Source organism: Podarcis gaigeae, assembly GCF_964106915.1.
Source record: "Podarcis gaigeae genome assembly, chromosome: 9".
NCBI lineage: Eukaryota > Metazoa > Chordata > Lepidosauria > Squamata > Lacertidae > Podarcis > Podarcis gaigeae.
The window spans coordinates 20,430,087-20,452,009 of NC_139685.1; the positions used below are offsets into that span (position 1 = coordinate 20,430,087).

Genomic DNA, 21,923 nt, shown 5'->3' on the forward strand with positions numbered 1-21,923 from the left:
CACTAAAATTAGTCCGGCAAATTTAAAGATGAGTTGAGGTCTCTTGCCATCTCAGATCTGCTAAGAGGTTTTAAAAAAACAATGGAGGGGGTGTCAGCTGTAATATATTGATGTAAAAGTTAACATCTTTACAATATCAATTCATCTAACCTCTGACTTGACATTGGAAAAGGCAAAATGCTTTTGTAAATTAATTCCAGAAACCTTTATTATCAGTCTACTTCTTTTTAAAAGCTTTACTGCTGGAAATGGGTAGATAAAATTTCTGTAGTTCTTGTTCAGTTAATAACTTAAAACTGTTGGTTGCAACTCTTGAGTTTTTTATTGTATTGTTTTTAGGTTCATCAGCTTGGCTGTGAGGCAGTTATGTTGCTGTTGGAACTCAACCCCGACCAGAGTAACCTCATGTACTGGGCTGTAGATCGCTGTTATACAGGCTCTAAGCGGGTAGCAGCTGGATGCTTTAAAGCCATAGCCAGTGTATTCCAAAACAGGTATTAGATAAAGTTACTTGGGGGGGGGGGGGCGTGGAATCAGTTAAGATGGATGTTACTATTTTTTAAATGTTATTTGCTTGTTCATTTTAAGCATCTCAAAGTGGTTTGTGTTTCATTTTCTTTACAGGGATTACCAATGTGACACAGTTACTCTTCTCAATCTTATATTATTTAAAGCGGCTGACTCTTCTAGGGCTATCTACGAAGTTGCTATGCAGCTCCTACAGGTTTGTATGAAAGGCTTTTAGAAAATTAAGATCTATAAGTGTTTGATTATTTATAATATTGTTGCATAATGTTAACAGGGTAACAAATATCAGTATTCTGACCCCAACCTAATACAATTTGATGATGTCCAATTGGTTTTCTATGAATGAACAATGACTTACATGTTTATTGTTTAAAATAATATTCTTCGTACTTGAATTACTATCCCAAGACAATTTTTTGTACATCTTATTTTTCTAGATTTTAGAGCCGAAGATGTTTCGCTATGCTCATAAACTTGAGGTTCAAAGAACAGATGGGATACTGAGCCAGCCTTCGCCTTTGCCACATTTGTACTCTGTGTCCTATTATCAACTTTCTGAAGAATTAGCAAGGACATACCCAGAATTAACACTTGCAATATTTTCAGGTATATTAGAACATTTGCTGATGCTAGGATGTTTGTTTTTAGGAAACGTTAAACTTATCTGAATACATTTTACTGTGCTTTCAAGCTCTCTTTGACTTTCTTTATTGTTAACAGTAGTCTTATTGGTTTCTGATAGCATAGCACAGTCCTAATTGTGCATTATTTTAGTGTAGCAAGTCATTGGCCTGCTTTGAAGGGAAACACATGCCTCAACAAGCAAGATAAGATTTGAGGATTCTCCCTTTGGTCTATAATTGGTATTTGGCTTTGAGCAAAGGCAGGAAATGAAGATTCGAAGGAGTGAGTTAGCACCAACAATTTCCCTTATTTCAGTTTTTCCTGCCTTCGATCTGTAAGGAGTATCAAATCCTGACACTTAAGAAGGAAGGGCTTTTAATGGTAACACATATTATTCCTTTTGCCCATGTGCACAGTCCCTTTGATCATCCTGTTTCATTCAATTTGGGAAACTTATTACTAGCTTATTACTTATAGACTTCTGGTTTAATTGTGGGTCACACAAAGGAGCTGTGTGTATGGTCAAATGCTTCTTTATATCTCTCAGCCTGTTAAGTCAATGTTTGATTGTCTAAAGCACAACCCCTTGTACTTTCCTACTAGTTTTGCACAGCTGCCTTTTCTCTCTAGAGGCAGGAATTCATACAAATGAGAGGGACCGCATCTTTTTTCATATGACCATGACTGTTGATCTAAGCCTTCTACCAGTATGAGTAAAGCACATAATTCTCCTTACTGCTTCTGTTCAGTCTAGTAGTTCACATTTTTCAACACGGGTTTCTGCAGAAAACGAACAAAAATGCATCTTTTCTCATAACACAGAGATTTTTTTATCTTTTAATTATTAAATATAGAGGTAAGCCAGAGAATTCAAATGGCACACCCCTCTGGAAGACAGGTGATGCTACACTATCTGCTACCGTGGATGAATAATATTGAATTGATGGATCTGAAACCTTTGCCCACAATTCGGCGGCAAGATGAAGATGAAGAGGATTCCTTGAAAGATAGAGAGCTGATGGTGAACAGCAGGCGCTGGCTAAGAGGCGAAGGTTGGGGATCACCACAGGCTTCTGCTTTGGTTTTGAACAACCTCATGTATATGACAGCAAAGGTAAGCTAAAGGGTTGGGTCTTAAGTGGATTTTCCATTTTGAGGTGATACTGTTACTAGTAGGCATGCTAGTACTGGGTACTGAACTTCACTGTGTAACTCAAATCACTGATGTTTCACACTTTCAATTGCAAAATTGTTCTAAAAGTTACAGAGGAGTCGCAATAGGCTAAAACTTACTTTGAGAAAGTTCATTAGTATATCATAGTGCTGCTAATTTGCATGGTGAGCTATCTCCCAGTGGTTCAAGCTTAGGGACCCATCCTTCCCCCACCTAAACCACCATATATGATTTCTTCCTCCATCCAATACAGGTTGACTGCTCAGGAGCACATCTAGCTTGTCTGGGATAAGCTTCAATTTGTTTGCCTTCATCTAGATTCAGAACGTGGATTTAGATAGAAAGGGTGGGGAGATAAGCACAGATATGCTTTTGCATGCACACCCCATTCTTGTGCTACCCTTTTGCTGCTGTCTTCTCAGTGTGCCAAAATATGCCAGAACATTTTCAGTTGAACCATCATTTCCAGTTTCATTCACATTGGAAAAACTGGTTACCAGCTTTGGAACATGCTGGAAACTATAATTATGGTTTGAATGCTACAGGAAACTATGGTTATCTGAAGATTTCTGGGTTTGATTGTGGTGCACTGAGAAGGAAGGGCAGAAGAAGTTGTGTGCACAGGAAAGGCTCACGTTTGGAAGCCAGCTCAGGGCAAACAATGACATTGTGAAAATTAACACACTTAATACAGATGGCTGTTTGTGAAACAAACTTCAGAGTCCTAGAAATGTTTGTGGGTTTAAGTTGCTTAAATAAAGCTTATCGTTTCTTTTACTGTTGACTTTGAAACATATCTGTCAGGGAACTGCCATCGGAGAGTCAGGTGGTGGAAGGGCTCAAGGAGGCTAGGAGACCTTCGGATGCGGAGGAAGGAACCAGTAGGGGGAGAGGGAGAGTTCCTGCAGAAACTCAATCGGAGGAATGGCTCCAAGATGTTTCCAGTGAGAACAGCGGGGAGGGTTCAGGACCTCCGCTGGAAACGCCCACTCCGCGGAGGAAACTGTCACGCAGAGAATCCAGAAGAAGAGTTTCCATCAAGGAACTCTTATGTTGGCGTAAATTCCGGAAACGCCCACTGACGGATTCTGCCAGCGATTGAGGTAGCCATGCACCCATGGCTCCTCGGATTGGGAAAGTTTAGGAACTGATGGTAAAGCTTGGAGGACTTAAACGCTTACGCACGAGCAGCCTCCTTTTCCCATTACAATATCTCATAGTAAATTATTTTCTTCAGGTAGATACATACACACACACACACACACACACACACACGAATGAGATTGTTGAACTTGTTGGAAATGAATGTCTCAACATTGTTTTCTAGTATGGTGATGAAGTGGCATGGTCAGAAATCGAGAACGTCTGGATTACTCTAGCAGACAGTTGGCCAAAGAATTTGAAAATAATTCTGCATTTTTTGATCAGCATTTGTGGAGTGAACAGTGAACCCAGCCTCTTGCCTTACGTAAGTGACATGGAAGCTCTTTGTTATGTCCCTGTTTCACTTAAGAATAACTTTTAAGGGATAATTTTTGACAGAGAACAACTGGGTTCAAATCTGTGCTTGACCAAAGCTCACCTTCAGGTAGTTTCTCTCTCACACATAGTCCAATCTCCCTCGTATAGTGGTTGTAAAAATAAAATGGGATAACTCTGTGTAGACCACATTGAACCCTTTGGAGGAGGAGAAAAATACTTCCAGAATGTATTTCCTTTATGAGAATGTAATCCATAACCCTTTGAAGTCAATTACAGAATTGCCATTGATTGACCCTTCCATGAAATATTGCAGTACAACATCAAAGGCTGAAATAATGTTTGCATATAACATTTTAAAACTAAGTGTACTAATAATAATCAATCACTTTGATGTAAAGAAGAAATCTTTGATATTGATTATACGTGTGGAGTTTTATTTAGGTTTTTGTTCTTATTTTGTTCTCTTTATATTGAACACATCCTTTAATATTAAAGAGAATGAAAAATATTCAGTTGCTATAAGATGTTTTAAGACAAGGAAGATTAACGTTTTGGGGGCTAATGGCCACGTTAACCCATGGGCAACCCTTGGGGGAGTCACATATAAAAGTGGACATGTCATGTCTTCTACACTATGTAAAATCATTGTCTTTCAATCTTAATTTCAGTTTTTAAACTTTTTCTTCTTTAAAGTTTAAAGCAGAATTTTCAGGAAGGTCTTAGGTGCAGTCACAAGAGCCTTTTGGCATCACAGAATCGCAGCAAGGGATCTGCAGGTGTAGTCAGTAAAAAAATAAAAATGGGAGGACTGGAGTCCCCCAAAAAACTTTTTGGCATCAAAGTGAAGGACCTAGAGGAGCAGTCAGTAAAACATGGAAAAAAAGAAATGCAACAAGCATATTTAAGGGATGCTTGGACGTTCATAAAAACTTTTGGGGACATCACAGTTGCGGTCTGTAAAAAATAAAGTTAATTGGATGTTTTTTATTTTGAAAAATGGAATGTGGAGACCACAAAAAATTAGGCATCATAGGAGGGAACCTACTGGTGAAATCAGTAACTTAAAAAAACCCACCCTAGAATAATTACAATGACATTTTAGGGGGTTTCCGTGGGGCACAAAACCTTTTCAGGGGCAAGATATATCTCCCACCCCTGGTTTAAGAGCTATGTGTGTTGGTGGGGGAGTATTTTTGTGCTGTTTTATGCAATTTGACTGCCAATATAAAAAATAAATGTTATCCTAAATTAATATTTAAACACAAGCAATGTCAGATATCATGTTTAGTGATTTGTTTGAATGGCAGGTGAAGAAAGTCATTGTTTACCTGGGTAGAGATAAAACCATGCAGCTTTTGGAAGAGCTGGTGACTGAGTTGCAGCTTACTGATCCAGTCAGTTCTGGAGTCACTCATATGGATAATCCACCATATTATCGCATCACTTCCAGTTACAAAATCCCTTCTGTCACCTCAGGTGAGGGTATGAATTTAACTAATATTTTGCTGTACTTAAGTGGATATATTTGGAATTGATTGTTTGAATTTATATACCACCCTATAAACACGGGTATCACTGTTAGGTAAAAAGCCTGGTATAAATTTTTACATTATTTCAGTATGAAGCTTTATTTTAACCTTATTTTTTAAAATCTGAATTGTTAAATACCTGTGTTATGAGCAATGGAGGGAAAATACTTGTTTGGGAGGAGTTTGGGTGACATGAATAGTTTACCTGGTGCTGCCTCCCTCACCATTTCAAAGAAATGGGGAAGGGAGAATATGAGTTCTAGATGCAGCGCTATTTCAAAATAATGTTTGGAAGCTCTGAGAGATCAACGACAAAAGAGCAGTTAAGCATTAGCCCTTCTCTTCGTCCCTAAAAATATGTATTAAAAAATTCAGGAACAGGATCACTGAAAGTATTTATTCCATTTATTTGCAAACCCAGTCACAAACTGTTTGGTGAAACTTATTTCAGTTTCAAAGGTTTGCCATGTTATATTGTGCCCAGGAGGTGGGGGGTGGGATTTCAAGAAAAACAAATCCAAAGCACATCTGGGTTTGCACATCTAGCTGCATGGCTCCTTGCATCTTTCATTTGCACAGACTTGATAAGTAGAGTTCATATGCAGATCAAAACAAAGTAATAGGTCAGGATGTTTAAGTAACTTCCATAATTCATGTACATCTCATATGTTTTTCATCCTAAATACGCTGTTACTTTAAATTTCAGGAACCACTTCCAGTAGCAATACAATGGTGGCACCCACTGATGGTAATCCTGACATTAAGCATGCAAAAGATAGCATTGATGAAAAGTAAGTAGTACCTCAAAGAATAACAGTACTGGGAATTGGAATAAAAACAAGCCTTTTTTATTACCAAAAATGTAGCCAGTCAAGGCAGAGTTTTTTTAAATGACTTATCGCGGGTCCCTTAGTAAAACGTGGGTGCTGAAGGGGGATGGGAGTAAATTATGAGACAAAATGTTGAATAATTATGTATATTATATACCAACCTTGAACAAAAGATGACAGTGCAACATTTTAAGAAACAAATGTATATCTCTAGTTGACACCATTACTTTTATTCCTTTAGCTATGTACATCTAGATATCTACAGTGGACTAAACAGCAATCTGAACCGCCAACACCACAGACTAGAATCTCGTTATAGCAGCAGTTCTGGAGGATCATATGAAGAAGAGAAAAGTAAATATATATATATATTACAGGCTCCTTAGTAATGTATGTTTTAATTATGTACATGAACAGTGTCAGCTCAAAGAGTTTGTGGCAAAAATTGTTGTTTTTGCTAGATCCAGACACAGGGCATTCCTCTGATAGGGATGACACCTCCTCCCGGGGGTGACAGGCAGGGTCCTAAACAGCCTTCTGCTTACTTCTCCCGAGGGGAAGAGCCTCTCCCCTCACCAGACCAATCCTGTCTATGGTTGGAGCAGGTTGAGTAAAACTTACTCGCTTTTGTAAAAGAGATGCAGGTGGCGCTGTGGTCTAAACCACTGAGCCTCTTGGGCTTGCTGATCAGAAAGCTGGCAGTTCAAATCTGTGTGATGGGCTGAGCTCCCATTGCTTTGTTCCAGCTCCTGCCAACCTAGCAGTTCGAAAGCATGCCAGTGCAAGTGGATAAATAGGTACCACTTTGGCGGAAAAGTAAACGGCATTTCCATGTGCTCTGGTTTCCATCATGGTGTTCCGTTGCGCCAGAAGCAGTTTAGTCATGCTGGCCACATGACCCAGAAAGCTGTCTGTGGAGAAACACCGGCTCCTTTGGCCTGAAAGCGAGATGAGCGCCGCAACCCCATAGTCACCTTTGATCAGACTTAACCATCCAGGGGTCCTTTACCTTTACTGTTACCTTTTTTTCCACTCTCTTTTGTGGAAAGCCATTGGAGTCTTTTTTTTTTTTAATTGCCCTGTTGTTGAATGTACGGATTTTCTTCCTGTGCCATTTTTATATTTCTCTTGTTTGCTTGTGAGCGGGTTCTTTTTTCATCAGTGTGAGGCTTTCATGGTAATAGCTTCCAGAAACATGTGGGAACATCCTTCCATGCAATCAGCTTAGAACATATAATAGGTTTGTGTGTGTTGGGGGGAGAGAGACTGTATGAAGCAACTTTTGGAATGCAGAACAGTATTGGGAATTGTATGGAATGCAATGGTACTACTTGCATATTTGAAAAGAACATGTTTCTGCTAACATGAATGCATTAATATTCAACTATAAAATGAATACTTTTAATAGGCGATTCAATGCCACTGTACTCAAACTGGCGGCTGAAAGTGATGGAGCACAATGAAGGGGAGCCTTTACCATTTCCACCTTCAGGGGGCTGTTGGTCACCACTGGTAGATTATTTGCCTGAAACAACCTCCCCAGGCATGTCTCTTCATAGGTAAGCAATAAAAGTAAATGCAAGCTCCTTTTGATATTCAGCATGCACGTCACAATTTCCCCTTCCCCAAGAGATGGGAAGATCAGCTGTTTGTGCCTTACACAGGATAAATGGTTAGTATCAAGTGTTTTAAATTATGGCTTTGTAGGGGAAAAGTTCCAACGCATGCTTCTTGAGTCTCTCTGCCTTTGGGGTCACATTGCCACAGTAGTAGCAGTAGCATTAGCAGTAGTAATTTATTATTTATACCCTGCCCATCTGGCTGGGTTTCCCCAGCCACTCTGGGCGGTTTCCAACAAAATATTAAAGATACAGGTCCTGGACCTCTTCTGAAGGCCAGCGGGGGGCAAAAGTCTTTGCTCCCCTCCGCCTGCCTTCCCGGGATAGCGGAGAAGCACAGCGCGTTTCTCTGCTATCCTGATGGCTTTTGAAGGCAGGCGGGGGGGAGCAAAGACTTACGCCCGCCGCCGGCCTTCAGAAGAGGTCCAGGACCTCTTCTGAAGGCTGGTGGGGGGCGAAAGTCTTTGCTCCCCCCGCCTGCCTTCCCGGGACAGCGGAGACTTCTCCGCTATCCTGGGCGATCTTAAAATGCTGGCGGGCGGCAGCGAAGCCCTCCTGTCCCCGGAGCTTGCGGGGCGGGAGGTGGGGAGAAGGGCTTTTCTTCCCACCGCCAGCCTTCAGAACAGCCTTCTGAAGGCTGGCGGTGGGAAAAAAAGCCCTTGTCCCCCCCTCCCAGCCTTCAGAAGAGGTCGGGGGACAAACTGTCCCCAGACCTGGTCTGAAGGCGGTTTCCATAGGAACGCATTGATTGATTTTCAATGCATTCCTATGGGAAACCGTGCTTCGCAAGACGAAAAACTCGCAAGAAGAAAAAACTTGCGGAACGAATTAATTTCGTCTTGCGAAGCACCACTGTAGTTGTTTATTTCCTTGAAATAAACTGATGGGAGGGCGTTCCACAGGACGGGTGCAACGACCGAGAAGTTCCATTTTCCAAAGCAGAGGGCCTATTGTCTTGTTACTATCTTGGGGAAATCTCACCCAGAAAGACTCTCAGGTTGCAGGTGGTTCCTCAGCTCCAAATCGCTTTCTGCAATGAGGCCTTTTGCTCTAACTTTTGTTTTCCCAAAAGTATGGTGGAAGTAAAAATTCGGGTTGACCTGTCCTTTGACAAAGCTAGGTCTGAATTCTTGTCAATCAACAACTATTAATCATGATAGAATCTTCATGTTCAGAGTTATTGGTACTGTATATTCATTCCTAGATCTGTACAGCATGAGAGAACCCTTGAATTATTCACCTGAGAGCATTTCCCAAATGCATCTGCCTAACCACTGTTGGAAACAATTCCCTTGTTCTGATTCTGGATGGATTTTTGGTCTATTTTTGCAGGGCTGCTCTTAGCGTTAAGATGTTAGTGACCACCAACATTCTGAGTATCCCTCCTGTCTGAAAGAGTAGTAACAATAGTTGTGTACTAAACCTTCCTTTACAAGTTTTTGATTCTGTATTGCCTTGGCACTGAACATGATCAGAAAATTGAATTCAGATTTGCTTCCTAAATAGAAGCAGTTAAGCTGTGGCACAGTCATATTAAGGCATACTTCATATTCAAATGTTGTCTGTATTATCATAACTAATATTTTTAAAGTCAATTTTCCTGAAAGAATCAGATTTGTTTTGACTGGTGGGAACTTTATATGAAATAGTAATAATGTAACTAGACTACTATCAAAGTTTCATTTAAAAGTATTGCATCTTTAAAAGAAACTGCTTCTGCATTCTGTTCTTTTAACCTTACTAATTGTTTTTGCTTGTAGGTGTAACATAGCAGTGATTTTGTTGACTGACTTGATCATTGACCACAGTGTGAAGGTTGACTGGGGAACCTACCTGCACCTCTTGCTTCATGCAGTTTTTATAGGTAATAACATCTTTATTAAAACATGAGAGACAATGTTAGCTCATTGTTTTGTGCTCTTGCCTTTTAATCACTACAAAAGAGATGGCTTATCTGTGTTAAAGTAAGACAACTTTGGCAATCAGAGGTAAAGCACAAATTTTGAAATGGAGTAGCCAAGGATCACAAGGGGAGAACTCTTGTTTTTATATTGCATAAAAATATTTGTAGTCTGAAAACACATACAGTGGTACCACGGGTTAAGAACTTAATTCGTTCTGGAGGTCTGTTCTTAACCTGAAGCACCACTTTAGCTAATGGGGCCTCCTGCTGCCGCCGCACTGCCGGAGCACGATTTCTGTTCTCATCCTGAAGCAAGGTAATATTTCTGGGTTAATTTAACCCGAGGTAATATTTCTGGGTTAGCAGAGTCTGTAACCTGAAGCGTATGTAACCCGAGGTACCACTGTATTTATAACTCCTGCGTATTTATACGTTATAATAATGAATGAGAGATCATATACATCACCAACTCCGCCCCCCAAAATGGTAGACCTCTGATACGTTTAGTGTAGCAAACTTGCATTTAAATTACAATAGTACAAAAGATCATAAGGGTGATGTCATCGTTGCGGTGGTACATCTAACATTAACTTTATTGCTTACAGGACTTGATCACCACCATCCTGAAGTATACGAACACTGTAAACGCCTCCTATTGCATTTATTGATAGCAATGGGCTCTAACAGTAATGTCCAGTCTGTGGCTTCTGTCCTTCTCAGGAACAGGGAGTTTAATGAACCCCGGGTGCTCACTGTCAAACAAACAGCACATTTGGATTACATATTCACAGGTACATTAAATGAATTAAATATTTCTGAAGAAATAATGCAACATTATGTAATGAGGTTAAAGTGTTATACTGTCAATAACAACATACACTTTAGCCATTGAAAATAAAAGCTATTTCCCAGCTGGTGCATAGCTGGTTGATGAAGGTGCATTATCCATTAAGAAGGGATAGTACCTCTGGTGGGGGACACATGGTGCTCCTTCTAGGGTTTGCCCACCTTTGGTCCACTCCCTGCACTCAGCTCTCACCTATGGCTCCTAGAAGCTGTCAGCATGCGACAGCGGCCACACCACGGGAAATGGCTTCGACTGGCCAGCTAAACCAGGTGAAAATAGCCAATGGGTCTCAAACCTTCAGTGAGATAGGGACTTCCTCTTCATCAGAAGACAGGCTCTGGCACACTGAGCTGATGAGACCAACAGTGGATCCAACGGTCAAGAAGGTGGTTTCTGCACATGCTGTAGAGGGAAGTGAGGAGCAGATGGGTCTCGTCAACAAAGGAAGGTAGCCCATCTAGGAGAAGGAAATGAGCCTAGGCAAGCCTTGGGGCTGTCTGCTCCTCTGTCTCCTCTTTTCCTCCTGCACAGTGGAAAGAGGCTTGGAAGCATTCGCCTCCAAAACAGATTAATTCTGTTCCTGCAGAATGGATCAGGGTGAGAGCAATGTGCAAAGCATGTATAGGCTGGTACCAAATCGGGGGAGAAGATCTCTCTCCAGAGCTCTCCAAGGCTTCGTAATATCCCCACCAGTTGGGCGCTCTCTATTACTTTCCAGCAGATGGCAGCACTTTATCATACAATATAATCACAAAGAGTAGTTGATCTCACGAAAATATTTGGTTTTGTTGTTTCTATTTTAAATAAATTGCACTTCTAACTTCTGTTAGTAACAACTTGTGAAGATGCATTGTTTTGCTCAAAAATTCCCTGACCCATTAGATTAAATCCTGCTACTGCTGAATTCCTGCTTTTTTAAATACTGTTTTGCTGTTTTTGTGTTTCCTTCTGTTTATTTGACACTGATTTATTGTTTTCTGTTGTATTTTTGTATCTCTTTTAGAGATTTTAAAAAATCAAGCTGCTAAAAATGCTTTCAGTTGAATGAATAAATAAAGTAGATCTTGACTGCCATTTTACTGTATGGGAACTCATTTTTTCTTTCTATAATTAGGTGTTAATGATTTTATACCGGATCACCAGCCCTCCCCAATGACAGACTCAGGGCTCAGTTCAAGTTCTACCTCTTCTAGCATCAGTTTAGGAAATACCAGTGCTGCCATTTCTCATATGCATAGCACCATCCTCAGTGAAGTTGACATTTCAGGGGAGCAAGAGGAGAAAATGAAATCACTTATGGAGTTTATTACTTCAAGGTAACATTTAAAAGTCAGCTGCTGTTACTTATCTGTATGAAAATACAAGCATGCTATGTTTTCAGTCCCATTGTGAACGTAAAGAGAAAAAGGCAAATAGGCTTGTGCGTTAACATCAGAGCTTTTAGGAGGTACATTATGGTTTAAAGCAGTGTTTCCCAACCTTGTGCCTCCAGATGTTTTTGGCCTACAACTCCCATCATCCCTAGCTAGCAAGACCAGTGGTCAGGGATGATGGGAGTTGTAGGCCAAAAACATCTGGAGGCACAAGGTTGGGAAACACTGGTTTAAAGCTCTTGCATTGAGTAGTGATCAGTTTGGCTAGCCATATCTTGCTTTGTAGGACACTTATGCTATTAGAAAGCTACTAAGTATATTATCTTTATCTTTCATAAGTAAAGCCCTTCATAGCGCTTTTTTTTTTTTTTTTTTGCAGCCTTACTGGTATGTTTCTCCACCTTGAATTTCTCATAAAATCTTAGAATTCTGTTCTTCTCTGAAGTGCTGATAAACACTTTCTAGTACCAAAAATATGCCAGGCGGTGTTTAGAAATGTTGCAGTATCATTTCTGACAAGAAGGCTTTACACGTCTTCAGAACTGCTGTATACTTGTTAACATCCACTGCATTTTATATTGGAAAATGCTTGTGGGTAAAACAGGAAGCCTTCCATCTTTATGCTGAATGTTACTAATATTTCTGAGAAATGAGATTTGGGCTTGGTTATTTGTTACTCCTAGGAAACGAGGACCGCTTTGGAACCATGAAGATGTTTCAGCAAAGAATCCAAGCATAAAGAGCGCTGAGCAGTTAACTGTATTCCTAAAGCATGTTGTTTCTGCATTTAAACAGTCAAGTTCAGGTATGGTTGAAAAGTCGAAGTATGGTACAGTATTCAGTAAATTCAGTAAAAGAACATTCCTTAAAAATAAATACTGTACAACTCCTATATAAGAAAATGTTCATGATATATATTCAGATATACAGTCGTACCTTGTTTTGCAACTGGGATCCGTTCTGGAGCCCCGGCTGCTAGCTAAAAAGGACGCAGGGCAAATCGCCATGTCTGCGCATGTGCGAGTGGCAAACCCGGAAGTAACCCATTCCAATATTTCTGGGTTTGCCGCAGACGTTCGCTAAACCAGACGCTAGACGAAGTGGATGTTCGCAGAGGTATTACTGTATATGTTTAATTTTCCCTGGTACTCGGGGGAATGAAGGCAGGAGGTGTATATATATATGTGTAATCTGTGTTTCTTGCCATCTCCCTCCTGTGCAACTCTGCCCCCTGGCTTCAAGCTTTGAGAGTGAGGTATCGCTCACTGTTTGCAAATGCCTACACAGCCTGTGGCTGCCCGTAAAGCCTGATCGTGAAATCAGAATCCTTCCTGAACCTCGGTCCTCACTCCACATTCTTACTACTAATTTTATCTTACAGTTGGATTTCAGTTAGAGCACCATCTCAGCGAAGTTGCTCTGCAAACTGCACTTTCTTGCTCCTCTCGGCATTATGCTGGAAGATCCTTTCAGATTTTCAGAGCACTGAAGCAACCTCTTTCTGCAGCCACACTTTCTGACATTCTATCTAGGCTTGTAGAAACTGTTGGAGATGCAGGAGAAGAAGCTCAGGTATTTATTTATTGTTTCTTTTGGATCAGTTTTAAAGAGTACCTTTTTTCCTTGTTCACTCATTACTTGATGGTGTAAATATGCGATTTACCAGTTGCTTGAAACAGGTCTAAGTTTCCTTCAGGCAGAAATACGACTCTGTAAGGTAAAGGCCCAGTTTGCGCATCACAGTAAACTGTGGTATAGGACGCTGCGCATAAGCAGAAATGAAACTTAGTGCTCACGCTCCTTTGCTCCCCCTTCTCCTCCTAAACAGATTGAGGGGAGAACTTCAGCAGCTTTTAGTTCTCCAGAGCGAGAGAGTCTAAAGTGTGCTAAAGGAGGATAAAGAGATTGCACAGAAGATGAATGAATTCTTTGTTTCTGTCTTCACAGTGGAAGTTAGAGGGCAGATCCCAGCAACTGCACTAACTTTTGCAGGAAGGAAGTCTGAGGAACTGAGGCAGATAGTAGTGAAAAGAGTTGACGTTCTAGAACAGGAGTCAGCAACCTTTTTCAGCTGTCCACTGTCCCTCAGACCATGTGGTGGGCTGGACTATATTTTGGAAAAAAATATGAACGAATTCCTATGCGGCCCAGTCGTCTTCTCAATCTGGCTTGCGGATGGTCTGGGAATCTGTGTGTTTTTACATGAGTAGAATGTGTCCTTTTATTTAAAATGCATCTCTGGGTATTTGTGGGGCATAGGAATTTGTTCACATTTATCCCCCAAAATATAGTCTGGCCCACCACGTGGTCTGAGGGACAGTGCACCGGCCCATGGCTGAAAAAGGTTGCTGACCCCTGATCTAGAGTTAGGGGTGAGCAGTGAGATGGCCATGTTTACTGATGATACTACAGTAGTACCTTTTGTTCTCAAACCTAATCCTCTGCAGAAGTCTGTTCCAAAACCAAAGCATTCCAAAACCAAAGTGCACTTTCCCATGGAAAGTAATGCAAAATGGATTAATCCGTTCCAGACTTTTAAAAACACGCCCTAAAACAGCAATTTAACATGAATTTTACTATCTAATGAGACCATTGATTCATAAAATGAAAGCAATAAACAATGTACTGCAGTTACACAGTCAATCAATCAGTAGCTGAACTGGGTTCCACACAGTCACAAAAAACAAAACAAAAAAGTCACAAAAACACAAAATAAATAGCAAAAACAGACAGACCTTAGCATAACACTCAAAACGGAAGTGTGGCATTCAAATCGGAAGCATAACACTCAAAACAGAGCATGTTCGGTTTCTGAAAAAAGTTCGCATACCGGAACACTTACTTCCGGGTTTGCAGTGTTTGGGTTCCAAGTTGTTTGAGCACCAAGGTGTTTGAGAACCAAGGTACCACTGTATATTGTTCAGGTCCAAAGGTGGGAGAAGGGGCTACCAAACACCACCAGCTACCTAGAAGGAGAATGCCCAACCCTGAGACCTACAGGGACTCCTTTATCTCACTAAATCATGGTTTGGTGTGTCATGTGACCCAATGTTCTGCACATCCTAAATGGATGAGAGAATGGCAGATGGATTCACATCTAACTTAAGAACATAAGAAGAACTTGCTGGATCAGACCAATGGCCTATCTAGTCCAGCATCCTGTGGGAAACCAGATACCTGTGGGAAAGCTGCAAGCCAGATTTAAGCCCAAGAGCACTCTCCCCTCTGGGTTCTCGGTATCAAAAAATAAAGTCAGAGAAGCTGTGCAATCTCAGTTTCTAGCAAAGGAAGAAATATATATTGTTGATAGAATATATCATATGCAAGGGGCTTTACTTTCTGTCATCTGTCTTTAGCACTAATTTTCTCCCCCCCCCCCCACAGGGTTTTGTCATAGAACTACTTCTCACCTTGGAGTCAGCTGTTGATACCCTAGCAGACACCATGAAGCATTATGATCTTCTCGCTGCGCTTTCCCAGTAAGAATTGCTGGTAGTTTACTTTCGTTTGTTTCCGAAATGTTTCTTGCAACATCTTGGCTATGAAATTGCTTTGTAATGGATAGGGAAGGGATGTATGGGCTCTAAAGCTGACTGTTGTAGTTGCAGAGAGAAGTTGGAAAAAAACCAAACGTATCTACTTGCAGACCCAAACATGAATGGAATTGTTGACCAAAACTGTTGGCTGGGTGACTGTTTAACACAGCTTGCCACACACAATTCCCTTTCCTTTCCACTGACTAAAGTATTCTGAAGTGTGCAAAAACTGACTGAAGCTGGCATGATTGATACACATAAACCATAAGCTAGTAAATTCAGAATGTAGGATTTACAGTGAAATCCTATGCATATATATTCACAAGTAAGGCCCATTGTTTTTCAAAGGATGTAGGTACTTATGCATAAGTTTGACGCTTTTATCATTCAGAGTGCATCCAAACACATGTATACAACAAAAACTGATTTCTCACCCCCCCTGGTCTTTTCTGCAGTGGCCCCACATTTTTGGACCTCCTTTCCCCAAGAGTTTTGTAAAGCTTTTCTTCAGTTGTTTTTAGAGAGGCCCTGAAGACTTGTTTTAATTTTTTCAAGCCTTTTCTTAATCGGCTTGTGCTGTATATTGCATAATTTGGTTTGGATTATATACTGTATTCAGTTTAGTGTTTTTTAAAATATCCATTTGAATACTTTAGTTGAGATTCCTGCATTGCAAGGGGTTGGACCAGATGACCCTGAGGGTCTCTTCCATCTCTGCAATTCTATGATTCAATAAGGCACCTCATGAGGATTTTATCTGAAAAGATGGGATATAAATATTTTAAAGAAAAATTGAATTTTTGCCAAGCCACCTGAAAAACAGTTCTAGAAGGTCAAAGACGCTCCAGATGAGGATGTGATAGAATACACTGAGCTAGAATGGGAGGTGGGTGTCATACATGATCCCCATAAACATTCATATGTTCCTTCTGTTAGTGCACGAGGATTTTGGAGCTAACTCTCTGAATAGAGAAGTGTCTAGATTACCACTGTTTCACGGTGATCTGAAGAAATCAGCATTTTTCTTTCCTGTGCTGAAGCTCTCGTTAGACCTGCTAGTGTTTAAAATGTTGGGAGTAAATTTTTGTTGATCTGTTCAAGACAAGAAACATGCAGTTTATTCTATTATCATCAAGAAAGCAAAAGAACTGGATTGTACAAGGTTGCTCATTCAGTATCTGAAATTAAAGGATGTTAACCTCCCTTTTTTTAGTGCTATGTGAGTGTGGGATGTGACTCTCAATGTGCCATATTCTCTTTTCATTTCAGCGCTTCATATTACGATCCACTATTGGGAAACAAATATGCAGCAAACAGGAAAAGCACTGGTCAGATAAACCTAAGCACAAGTCCCATTAGCAGTGGCAACTTTTTAGGCTATTATAGTAACATGAGAAGCAACTCTTTGAGACTGAGTTTAATAGTTGATCGGAAGAGCGATCGTCGCAGGAGCAACACACTGGATATAATGGATGGAAGGATTAATCATCCCAACAGCTTAGCCAGGACTAGAAGCCTTTCCTCCCTGAGAGAGGGAGGAATGCACGATGTGCAGCCCACTACTGATCCGATGAACCTGATGGCTACCATATTTTGGATTGCCGCATCTTTGCTAGAATCAGATTATGAATACGAATACCTCCTGGCTCTCAGGCTGCTCAACAAACTTCTTGTTCACTTGCCTCTGGATAAATCTGAGAGTAGAGAAAAGATTGAGAAGATGCAGAGTAAATTAAAATGGAATAACTTTCCAGGCCTTCAGCAGCTGTTCCTGAAAGGTTTTACCTCCGTTTCTACGCAGGAAATGACTGTTCACTTGCTCAGCAAACTTATCACAGTCTCCAAACATACGTTGGTGGATCCCTCCCAGTTAGCAGGTATACTTTTAAAATGTAAATGTATGGAGCCACGCTGTACTGAACTGTGAAGCTAGTTAATTGTGAGTTATAATTGAGGAACTGTGTAAAACTGACTTGAAAAACGAATGGTGCACTAGAAGAGTTCATAACAGTGCAGAGGAAAAAGATACCAGAACTAGATTAAGACTATATTCCCTTGTCACTCCACTCACTGACCTCCATCTCCTTGATTCTGTTTCCTTCCCCAAGACTGCAATGTGTCCTTTCTTCTTCAGATCACAGTATCTCACCCCACGAGGGGCAGAATATCTCCTCTCACCTCCCAGAATACGCTCTCTCCCTCCCACAGTTTCTTACCAAAAGGCAGCAATATCTCTCCTCCTCTCCACCGCTCCCCAATTTCTTTCCTCTCTCTTACTCCTCCTTCCATCCTGCTCCTCCTGAGGTGACCCATTTGAGCGCTGAGGTCGATTCCTGCAAGGGTCAGTCTGTGTACTACTTACTTCCCTTAGCAGCTCAGACAATCACCAGGACAACAATCCACTGTCCACCTCTAGCTTTAAAGGCAGTATGCTTCTGAAGACCGGTTGCCAGACCCCGCAGGAGAAGAGAGTGCTGTTGCCCTCAGGTCTTGCTTGCCCACTTCCTATAAGCATCTGGGCAGCCACAGTAAGAACAGGATGCTGGACTAAATGAGCCACTGGCATGATCCAGCAGGCTCATCTTAGTTTTTGTAAAAGACAAATATTATACAGAGAGACATTGTAATAATGGCATGATATAGTAAGATTTCTCAGAGAATTAAGTTTCATACTTAACTGGTTTTAGATAGCTTTTCCGGGTAAGAATTCTTGGAGAAAGTGGTCAGAAAACACCGGGAATGTTTTTGTACAGATAAATTACGCTTCATATTTTTCCGTGCAGGATTTCCTCTTAACATCTTGTGTTTATTGCCTCATCTAATCCAACATTTTGATAACCCAACTCAGTTCTGTAAAGAAACAGCCGACAGAATAGCCAAGGTACGTAGCAGACTGACACCGTTCAGAAAATTACTTTTGGCTTCCATAGTGAAGGCAAAGATGGAAATGTGATTAAACATCTGCTTTTACTAATGAGCTATTTGTTCTCCAGTATGTTGGCAAGGCAGGGAGGGGTGAGGCAGTAATAGTCTGCCTGAATGAATGATAGAACACTTGGGAAACCACATTAAATGAGGTGCCAAAGTGTAATTAAATTTCTTCCCAAAGGGCATATTTATTCTTAAAATAGTCAAAGGGGGGAGAAGTGTTTCTTTAATGTTTGTGAGTCAAACTTTATGCAAATATCACAAAACCAAGAACAATTCTGAAGTTTATCTAGGGAAGCTGAGTTTCTTCAAACTGACTATTTTAGTTTAATATTAAAATTTTAGAGACGCATAATAGTGATAATATGTTATGCAACAATTCAGCAATGGTAGTTCAGGCTACTTTGTATAATAAAAGTAGGCCTGATTGTTATGTTAATGTGGCCATGTGGTGGAGCACTTTTTTATTGAGGGTGTGGCGGGCTGGGTGGGATAGAAATCACACCATCAGATATTGGAAATAATGTGCAAGACAAACATTGTAGAGGATGTAGATAAATAACTGAATGATTTGATAGTTGATGCTACAGTGCAAACCCTTGTTTGATGACCGATATATTTTTGGTACAATCCACTTCATTGGATATAAACCTAGAAGTAGCCTTTATGATTTGGTTTTCCAACAGTATTGCTGCATACCAGCAGTCTTACAGATTTTCATAGTAACGTCCTCAGTTTTATTGACCATAAGCTTCTTATAAGGCCTCACCTTTTTAAAATTCAAAAACTATACTTAAAAGGTGTTCACTTAAAAAAATATTTTGGCTTTTTGTCTTTCATAGGTTTGTGCAGAGGAGAAGTCCCCAACGCTTGCTAATTTGGCTCATATGATGAGTTTATACAGTACACACAGTTATTCCAGAGACTGTTCTAACTGGATAAATGTCGTGTGCAGATACTTGCATGACTCCTTCTCAGAAACTACTTTTAATCTTATAACATACCTTGCAGAGGTAATGAAAATTTTACATGATTTAAAGTGTCTCTCTCAATTGTGCTATACCAGGGGTGGCCAACTCCCAAGAGACTGCGATCTAGAGTTAAAAACTGGCAGTGATCTACCCCCTTTTTTTGAGTTCAGGTCAAAGCTGTTGAGTTTTTTCATGGAGGAGGTAAAATGTTGAGCTGCTTTGAGGGGAACCACAGTTGTTCAGCTTCTTTGGGGGGGAGCCAGTGATCTACTTGTTGGATATGCCTGTGCTGTACTAAAAAGATAAAGGGACCCCTGACCATTAGGTCCAGTTGTGGCCAACTCTGGGGTTGCAGCGCTCATCTTGCTTTATTGGCCGAGGGAGCCGGCGTACAGCTTCCGGGTCATGTGGCCAGCATGACTAAGCCACTTCAGGCGGACCAGTGCAGCGCACGGAAACGCCGTTTACCTTGCCGCTGGAGCGGTACCTATTTATCTACTTGCACTTGACGTGCTTTCGAACTGCTGGGTTGGGAGAAGCAGGGACCGAGCAATGGGAGCTCACCCCGTTGCGGGGATTCGAACCGCTGACCTTCTGATCGGCAAGTCCTAGGCTCTGTGGTTTAACCCACAGCGCCACCCGTATCCCTGTGCTATACTATTTCCCACTTAAATAAAGCTGAGCATTTAGTCCTTTCATAGATAAATGTCAAATAGGTTTGGAGTAAGGGATTTTCTTCTTGTGTAAGAGATTGATCTACTCCAATGTGGTTCATGTTATTGACTTGGCAATGCAGTGAAACAGCTTATCTCCCTCCTGGTTTCATGATTTGGAAAGAGACAGGAACCCTGCTATCCACAGAAAGTCCAGAATGACAGTTCCTTCATCTTCTTCCCCCTCCCCTTACCTGGAACCCTGTGTCTATTTATTTATTTTATATTTGTAACATTTATATGCCACCTTTTCCTCCAAGGAGCTCAAGATAGAGCTCCTCACAATAACCTTGTGAGGTAGTTTAGGCTGAGAGTCAGTCACTAGCCCAAGGTTACCCAGTGAGCTTCATGGCTGATTGGGAATTTGAACCCTCATCTCCCTGGTCACAGTCCAATACTCTTAGCTAGTTGTAACTGTGGATGGGTTGGTGTTGCTGTGCTCTCCACCTGACCATCATCTGGCTGAGTCTGCAGCCAGCATACTGCAGCATACTGAGATGGAGAGTAGAAGAGATGCAGTGGCAGCAAATTTAGGGTGATACAAATGCTAGTCCACTGCTCCTGCCACTGGATTTGCATGGGTCTCCCCTACAGAAACACGTATGCTTCAGATCTCAAGCAGACAGGTTTCCTGGTGGGTAAATTCTGTGGGTTTCCCTTTTAAGGTGGTAGGTTGGAACTGCTTAAAAAAAATATTGGACTTGGAAAATACAGTTTAGTTATAGCTTTCTGTTTCCAGTATCAGAAAAAAATGTCACATAATCAAAACTACAAATTTAAAGCAAATTTCTGCTATTTTGAAGACAACAGATTAAATCAATTTTTATACATTTGTTTTTAGCTGCTAGAGAAAGGTCTATCCAGCATGCAGCAATCTTTACTGCAAATCATTTACAGCCTTTTGAGTCACATTGACCTGTCTGCAGCACCAGTGAAGCAGTTCAATTTGGAAATTATAAAAATCATTGGTAAATATGTTCAGGTGAGTATTTTGAAGTACCTAATTTGAAAATGTGTATACTATATATTTTCACTGATATTTTGCGCTTACTCAGACCAAAGATGCTAGACAGAATTTCCTAGTGAACAGTGGGGCCCCAGTTCTATTTTATCAATGCATGTATTTTATGCATTTTATTTATTCCCATAAAGCATCTCTGTAGCAATAATGCATGTATATTCTAAATTATCTGATAATATTTGGGACACTACAGATATCACGTGCACAGATATAATATGTACAGATTTGAATTTTAATCTGTACAATTTTTCAGCTGTGAGAGATGTGCAAATTGGCTTCCCAAACACAACTCTGGAAAAGGAATACTGTATGCATGAAACCACATTCTGCATAATATTTTTTCATGCTCACTAGGTCATTGAAGAGACACTGAAGTTAAAAGCATGCTTGAATTATTTCCTGTGTTGCCATTTCTCATATAGATATAGCTACTGAAGTTGTTGTGATGAAATCCGAATGCATTGCTTTATTAGATAGCACACACATCAACTTGTGCCCCAGTAACTTGTTCATTGTTTTACATTTAGAAGCATAGCTTTCAAGATTTCATTGAAAATATAATCCCTGGGAGATATTTAGGCTTTTTGCAGAAGGGTTGTTGTTGTTGTTGTTGCTGTTGTTGTTGTTAAGAATGCCTGGAGCATACAATTACTTCAGAATACATTTTACCAATTTTATCCTTTACCTTTGAACTACAGCACAACAAATGTGTTGATCCTAATTAACCAGAAAAAATGGTTAGTGTCTATCTCTGTGCATTTTTGGCCATTGATAGATAAGCACTTAAGTTATTGTATTCTAGTCAGGAAACATTAAGCAAAGTAGATGATCAATGTAGTTGGAGA

At 40.6% G+C, this 21,923-nt stretch overlaps 1 protein-coding gene across 13 annotated transcripts in view; it reads left to right on the forward strand.

Annotated features, from left to right (window-relative positions):
- FRYL (FRY like transcription coactivator) overlaps nucleotides 1-21,923 on the forward strand; it is a 149,005-nt gene that overhangs the window by 98,165 nt on the left and 28,917 nt on the right. For all 13 annotated transcript variants that reach the window (XM_083754772.1, XM_083754769.1, XM_083754771.1 and 10 more), the window contains 19 exons: nucleotides 340-494; nucleotides 625-724; nucleotides 966-1,134; nucleotides 2,007-2,266; nucleotides 3,654-3,794; nucleotides 5,116-5,284; nucleotides 6,044-6,128; nucleotides 6,409-6,521; nucleotides 7,576-7,726; nucleotides 9,547-9,650; nucleotides 10,295-10,480; nucleotides 11,651-11,852; nucleotides 12,593-12,714; nucleotides 13,291-13,481; nucleotides 15,294-15,388; nucleotides 16,715-17,322; nucleotides 18,229-18,326; nucleotides 19,216-19,386; nucleotides 20,899-21,039. In XM_083754772.1, the coding sequence (XP_083610898.1) occupies nucleotides 340-494; nucleotides 625-724; nucleotides 966-1,134; nucleotides 2,007-2,266; nucleotides 3,654-3,794; nucleotides 5,116-5,284; nucleotides 6,044-6,128; nucleotides 6,409-6,521; nucleotides 7,576-7,726; nucleotides 9,547-9,650; nucleotides 10,295-10,480; nucleotides 11,651-11,852; nucleotides 12,593-12,714; nucleotides 13,291-13,481; nucleotides 15,294-15,388; nucleotides 16,715-17,322; nucleotides 18,229-18,326; nucleotides 19,216-19,386; nucleotides 20,899-21,039 (3,261 nt within the window). The remainder of the gene's footprint in view (nucleotides 1-339; nucleotides 495-624; nucleotides 725-965; nucleotides 1,135-2,006; nucleotides 2,267-3,653; nucleotides 3,795-5,115; nucleotides 5,285-6,043; nucleotides 6,129-6,408; nucleotides 6,522-7,575; nucleotides 7,727-9,546; nucleotides 9,651-10,294; nucleotides 10,481-11,650; nucleotides 11,853-12,592; nucleotides 12,715-13,290; nucleotides 13,482-15,293; nucleotides 15,389-16,714; nucleotides 17,323-18,228; nucleotides 18,327-19,215; nucleotides 19,387-20,898; nucleotides 21,040-21,923) is intronic.